This window comes from Zingiber officinale, chromosome 1A (genome assembly GCF_018446385.1).
Source record: "Zingiber officinale cultivar Zhangliang chromosome 1A, Zo_v1.1, whole genome shotgun sequence".
Lineage (NCBI taxonomy): Eukaryota > Viridiplantae > Streptophyta > Magnoliopsida > Zingiberales > Zingiberaceae > Zingiber > Zingiber officinale.
The window spans coordinates 179,246,120-179,252,883 of record NC_055987.1 but is presented as its reverse complement, the minus strand read 5'-3'; the positions used below and the strand labels follow the sequence as shown (position 1 = coordinate 179,252,883).

The following is a 6,764-nucleotide window of genomic DNA, read 5'->3' as shown; positions in this document are numbered from 1 at the left end:
AATAAAGTGAGTCATTTATTATAAATTTTAGATATAGTAATAAAAAAACTGGTATGAATGCTATTATATTTAATGTGATATTTAATTTCAATGCTGAGAGTGTGACACATGTTCCATAGTCCTGTATGCTCACACTTGTGGATAAGGATACTCTTTGAGAACTCCTGTTATCATATCCCTACTATGTAAAATAAAATTCTTATATATCTTTTTATTAGAAATAAAAAATCTCTTAATAACTTTCTTATCATTTACATGCTTATTATTTTTATAAATATTAAAAGAATAAAAATATTATAATAATTAAAAAGAAATTAAAAAAACGCTTCGAACACCGAAAGAGCTCCCTCCCTTTCAGAGAATCCGCGTCACAATGGAGCTTGGATGCACTCAAATCCACGCATATCGACGTAGTCGGCACGTGGCTGGGCCCATCGATGACGTCGTTAATGCTGTCTATATGCTGACGTGAGTCACGTGGGAACTTCTTGCGTCAACGGACTCAGCGACATCGCAAATTATACATAAATCCTCCTAATTCATCTTTATTTCACTCGTCTCCTCGGCTCTTCTCGTTCACTTCTGTGTTCCCTTCGCTGCCTGCCATGGCGGATATGCTTCTCTCGATCGGGGAGCACGACACCATGCCCAGAAACTACGTGAGGCCGGAGAACGAACGACCCCACCTCGACAACGTCATCGCCGACGCGAACATCCCCGTCGTCGATTTCGGCGCCTCCGACAAGTCCCAAATCATCTCCCAAATTGAGAAGGCTTGTCGACTATACGGCTTCTTTCAGGTACTCGATCGTTACTTGCCGTCTCCTCTGCTTAAGCGGCTGTTCCTTGACCGCCCTCCCGCTGCAGGTCGTCAATCATGGAATCGCCGCCGAATTGATCAAGAAGGTGCTGGCCATCACCCTGGAGTTCTTTCGCCTCCCGCCGGAGGAGAAAGCGAAGCTCTACTCCGACGATCCCACCAAGAAAATTCGCCTGTCCACGAGCTTTAATGTGAGGAAGGAAACGGTTCACAACTGGAGAGACTACCTCCGCCTTCATTGCTACCCGCTCGAGGAATTCGTCCCCGACTGGCCTTCCAATCCATCCTCGTTTAAGTAAGTCTTCTTCCTTCCCTTTCTTTCCCTTCTCATCTGTCAAAACTAAGGGTGTGAATGGCTCGAATCTAAGTCAAGATTAGCTGCCAAGTACTTAAATTTATTTGTTTATTTATCCAAGTTCGTTCAAATTTGTTTATTAAAAATTTTATAGAATTCGAATTGAACTTGAGTTTCTTTAAATTTTTAATCCAGCTCAATTATTAATATTAATATTGTTACTTTATAAAATTCATATTATTTTTTATTTTTAACTAGATTCAAAATGAATATAAAAAATAATAAAATTATTTATGAATTTTTTCATATATATTAGAGAATAAAATTCTATATAAATTAATAAATAAATTTATTCATGAATACGATCATAAATTATTCATTAATATTATTTATAAATATTAATAAATTGAATTCATTGATATTAAAATTTATTCGAATCTAACACCAAATATAAAACATGCGCGCTTGCCCTGTTATATCAATTCATTGCTACGGCCTGCCATCCGAGGGACGTGGTCACGCGGTTAGAAGTCGTCTTTCCGTGTTGACTTGGCGTGCACCCTTCTCTAACATGGCAAGGCTCATTGGAAAATACTTTCTCAGACAAACCAAGACAGGACGAGTTGAATTGTATGGGAAGGCCAAACTCTAAATAGAGAAATCAGGAAAAAATCATTTCTGAATATATTGGATTTTACAACCAAACCCAAACCAAAATACTGTATCCTTACATGTAAGTCACATTAAATTAACAACGAAGGTAGGTTAAGGGACAGCGGCCGGAGACCTCTATTAATTTAAAGAGTTTCTGCTACATCCTATTATTTGTTCGTGATTGAATTTTTTTTTCTGCATCAGGGATGTGTTTGGCAGTTACTGTAAGCAAGTTCGCCAGCTTGGATTCCGAATTCTCGGAATCATATCGTTGAGCTTAGGATTGGAGGAGGCCTACCTGGGCAGAGTGCTGGGGGAGCAAGAACAGCACATGGCAGTTAATTATTACCCGAAGTGTCCGGAGCCGGAGCTCACCTATGGCCTGCCGGCGCACACAGACCCCAACGCCCTCACCATTCTTCTGCAGGATCCCTACGTGTCCGGCTTACAGGTTCACAAAGACGGCAAATGGATCGCGGTGGATCCCAAACCCAACGCATTCGTCATCAACATCGGAGACCAGCTACAGGTGACACCACACCCCACACTTGCACGACATGAAGGCCCATGATCATGCAAATTTGTTTTTTTTTAATTATAATTAATCTCACAGTATTTAAAGTCCAATTTATAGTATCTATATGATATAATACAGACAATTTGTAAACAGCCCGTTCGATACTCTTTAACATAATAAAAGTGATTATATAAATTCAGCATCATGTTGCATGCAGGCATTGAGTAATGGTAGGTACAAGAGTGTGTGGCATCGAGCTGTGGTCAACTCAAACAAGGAAAGGATGTCAGTGGCGTCCTTCCTCTGCCCCTGCAACAGCGTGCTCATCAGCCCTCCCGAGAAGCTCATCGCCGACGGCTGCCCAGCAGTCTACCGGAGTTACACCTACGACGAGTACTATCAGAAGTTCTGGAGCAGGAACCTGGACCAAGAGCACTGTCTCGAACTCTTCAAAAGGGACAGGGAAACCTGCCCTGACTCTCCCAGCCTATAATGTTTGAACTAAGCACAATCTTCTGGATCATTTTTTTTTTTTTTTGTATTTCAGGAGATGTATCACTCGTATTTGTGGTCGAATCATGATCACGATCCGATCTCAAATAGTGGCGATCCCTTATTGGATTCATTGTCCCCAACAGATTATAATTTTTATTCGGAGCGAACGGCCGGAATCCGCCCGAAGACCTCCGGTAGTGGATAAGTGACCAAGTTACTGGACGCCGAGCGAGGATATCCTTTGGGCAGCCTCCGGCCGCCCGCTCCGAACAAAAATTATAATCTGGTGGGGACGGTGAACTCAAAAAGGGATCGTAACCATTTGAGGCCGGTTCGCGATCGCGGTCCAATCACAAATACAAATGGTACATCCCCTGGACCATAAAAAATGATCCAGAAGATCTACAGCGTTTCTACCTAGTTTACTGTAGTAGTGTCCTTGTCTTTTTTTTCATATATAATAAACCAGCACTGTTTAGATCTGTTGGTGTCTGATTGATTGTTTGTCTCTGGAACTTGTCATCTGGCTTCTTTTATTTTACAGCAATTTAAATTACGGAATTCGCGTATATAATTTTTCATAACCTCTAAAATATGTATAGTTAGTTTTAATTATTCTCCTGTTTTAATCTATATAACAGAATAATACGTAGATTCTAAAGTATGAAAATAGAGAAATGAAATTTATGAACTATAAATACTTATAGTGATCCGTATCTTGTTCTTTGAGAGCAATCGGCAAGGTAACTCGTAACTTTTATGTTTGTTGTCGAAAGAGCAATCACGACGGATCAAACTGTTTATTAATGTTTATGATACGGTACATAAAGATGGAGTCTGATAAGGTCAGCCAGTCAGAAATCAATGGGACATAACAGTTAAGGACAATCCAAAGTCAAGAGGACGAGGGGTCAGAAATTAAAAGGACGTGACAGTCAGCAGTTAGAAGGGGAAAGGAGTTAAACCGCATGACATCATCAATCACATAATTTCCGGTTGGGTACAGATAGATCACGGTCCTAGATTTGAGACATAAGATGTAGTCTGGAGTAATGTCTAACCTGTCCCGACTGGTCGAGTTTCCTTAGCTCAGTCCGCATAACCAGGCCTGGTACTTTCAGTAAGACAACTCTCGGTCGACCCTTCAATGATCCAAGCATGAAAGATGGAACTCTCACCACAGCTCGTCTCCCTCATCAAGACTCGAGTTAGCTGGCACACCTGAACGATCATCCCAAGCTATCCGTAATTAAATCCGGGCGGGACAGAAAGCGCTAAGTGACAAACAATTTCAGGGAATCGTAACCGCCTATCAGAGAATAATTGTCATTAGTCAAGGAATATTAGAGTGGTTGGCCATTCCCTGAAAATGGAACCTTCTTTCAACCAATGAGAGGGTACCACGTGTCCTCCATCACCCGACAGGTCTTGACACCCGACATTCTCTGATATCGGTCAGGCTCTAGAGGTACACATTGTTATATAAAAAGGGAGGTCCTCTCCCTTGAGAAGGTACGTGCACATCGCACTCGTCTTCTACCGTTTTTTTTCCTTTATACACTGTTCTTCTGGGGAAAAAGTACTTGACTTGAGCGTAGGAAGGTCTGCGCTGGGGACTTTTTCCTTGGTTTCTGGTTTCTAACGTTCCGGGTGCTTGTTTGAGTGTGCACAGAGCCTAAGTACCGCCGGTCTCGTCACCACTGTCCTTGAGCTTCACGTGGGGATCCGTCTTTCCGGGGCACATATGCTAAGTGTGTCCAAGTCACCTCTCCGTCAACACCAATGTCATCTCAGCCGGTCTTTGTCTGACTCACATTCTGGACAGGATCAATTTGGCGCCGTCTGTGGGAACTTCCTAGACCTATTCTGGAGAGTGATGATGGAGGATACCGGAAAGATCAACATCACCATGACAGCAAGAAAGTACGAACTGTTCAAGGAGGCCAAGAGGCGAGCGACTTCCGAAAAACATACCACTACTTCACAACCACACAAGATGCCTATAGTTTCAAGGGACCATACCCACTTTTCTGGCAGGGGGTCTAAGAGGAAACAACCCGAGACTTTCCCCCAAGCCTTTTATCATGAGTCCTGCTCGGACTATTATAACAAGGGCCCAGACTATTATAACAAGAAAGAGCAGCACCAGGCCTCCACGGCCGAGAGTTCCCCGCCCAGAGATTCGAAGAAGGGGAAAGCTATAGTCCTCTGGGAGGAGCCGAGGGAGATGCTTGAGGAGCAAGTGTCCTTATCTTTAAGGGTACTCGAGGAGAAGCTACCGAAGAAGTACAAGCCCCCAGCTATTGGAGAATACAATGGTAGTAAGGACCTAGAGGATCATCTCCAAAAATTTTAGAACGTTGTGTTGCTGCACTAATATAGAGACGCCATCAAGTGCCGAATGTTCTTAAACACTCTGTCCAGCTCGGCATAAAAGTGGTTCGATGGATTGCTGAACGGATCCATCTCCTATTTTCAGGACTTCAATAATTCTTTCCTGCGCTATTTTGCCAGTAGCAGAAAGTATCAGAAGACAGACCACTATCTCTTCGCCCTCAAGCAAGGGTCTGCATAGCCCTTGAGAAGCTATATCAAATGCTTCAACAAGGTAGCCCAGGATGTCCCGTCCTCTATCTCAGAGATCTTGATGAGCACCTTCTCCCACGGTCTGGTGGAGGGGGAGTTCTTCCGGGCCCTCATCCGAGAACTAGTAAAGAATTTTGATGAGATGCTGGGGAAGACAACTAGCTGTTACGATTCTACAAGTGCACAGATTCGTCGTCAGTAATAAAGATTATCGATCCCATGAGGACTGGTTATAATCACTAGCAATGGTTCACTTAGGATTAATTAGCTAAACTACCAATGGTTGTAAGTTATCTAAAGAAAAGATATTGGGGAGCGAAAACGAGAACTAGTGAAGAGAGAGTAATTAACTTGGTTTATAAAGAGTTCTAGGAGTTCGGTTTCATTGTGGTAGTATTGATGTATCACGTTCTATCCTATACTCATTGTCCATCAACATGCATTCGCTGGAAGCTAAAGCAACCATCCTTAAGTACTAAATAGAGAAGATCCCTGTGAAATCCTGTTACGGTTAACCCCTGTCACTGGGGTGCCTCGGTAGATCACAAGAACGCAACTCTAATTAGTGTCATTAAGGATAGAAATAAGGGTTTGGTTTGGTCTCTCATTTCCTTGTGGAGGAGTTGCCTTTCCTTTCAAGGAGATACCCTAGATGTCCGTGAACGGGTTACTCCTGTCACTAGGACCCCTTGGGTATACGATCTAAGATACTCTCTCTACGAGGTTAGCAATTCCTACATAATCAATTAATACGGAACAAGTCTCATGCATAGTAGTTGAAACAAAGCAAGAGAAATCATCCAATGAATAAAGGCATAAATACGAGTCTTACATCAAAACTAAAATATCCACAACTACTCCCTAATCTTAGAACAAGGGATCTACTCCATAGACGTCGGAGAAAAACCTGAAGATATAATGTAATCAAGAATACAATCCTCAAACAAGAAGAGAGAAAGAGAAAGGATGTTTATCCAACGACGACAAGTGATCTTCGGATCCAATCCTTTGCTTCTGGAGTTGATGTGGTGATGAAGGATCGCTGGACGGAGGTCCTGGACGATGCGGAATGACACCAAGGCAATTCTCCCTTTGACGGCTCACCTCCCCTCAAGGAGAAGGGTTAAAACCCTATTTATATGTTAGGGCATGGCGCCGCGACATGGCCGTGTAGAAGTGGCACGGCTGTGCCTTTTTTTGCTTCTGGCCGCGCTGCACGCCCATGCCAATTGGCATGGTCGTGTGGATCTGGGGCTCTGCTTCTGGGACATGGCCGTGCAGGATTGCACAACCGTGCATTGCTTGGCTGCGGTCGTGGGGGGGGGGGGGGTGCACAGTCGTGCAAGTTTGCATGGCCATGCACGGATCCATCTCTGTTTGGCTGCACGGCCGTACAC

General features: G+C 43.3%; 1 protein-coding gene across 1 annotated transcript; it reads left to right on the top strand.

Annotated features, from left to right (window-relative positions):
- The first annotated feature begins 552 nt into the window (after positions 1–552).
- Positions 553–3,263, top strand: LOC122038528 (flavanone 3-dioxygenase 2-like). The gene is made up of 4 exons (XM_042598319.1): positions 553–800; positions 868–1,115; positions 1,974–2,298; positions 2,504–3,263. The coding sequence occupies exons 1-4, from the start codon at positions 606–608 to the stop codon at positions 2,777–2,779; spliced, it is 1,044 nt and encodes a 347-aa protein (XP_042454253.1). The 5' UTR covers positions 553–605; the 3' UTR covers positions 2,780–3,263.
- The last annotated feature ends 3,501 nt before the right edge of the window (positions 3,264–6,764 follow it).

Coding starts and splice junctions, on each gene's coding strand:
- LOC122038528 (XM_042598319.1), top strand. CDS start 606: ATGGCGGATATGCTTCTCTCGATCGGGGAGCACGACACCATGCCCAGA. Junction 801..867: donor GACTATACGGCTTCTTTCAG/GTACTCGATCGT, acceptor CTCCCGCTGCAG/GTCGTCAATCATGGAATCGC. Junction 1,116..1,973: donor TCCAATCCATCCTCGTTTAA/GTAAGTCTTCTT, acceptor TTTCTGCATCAG/GGATGTGTTTGGCAGTTACT.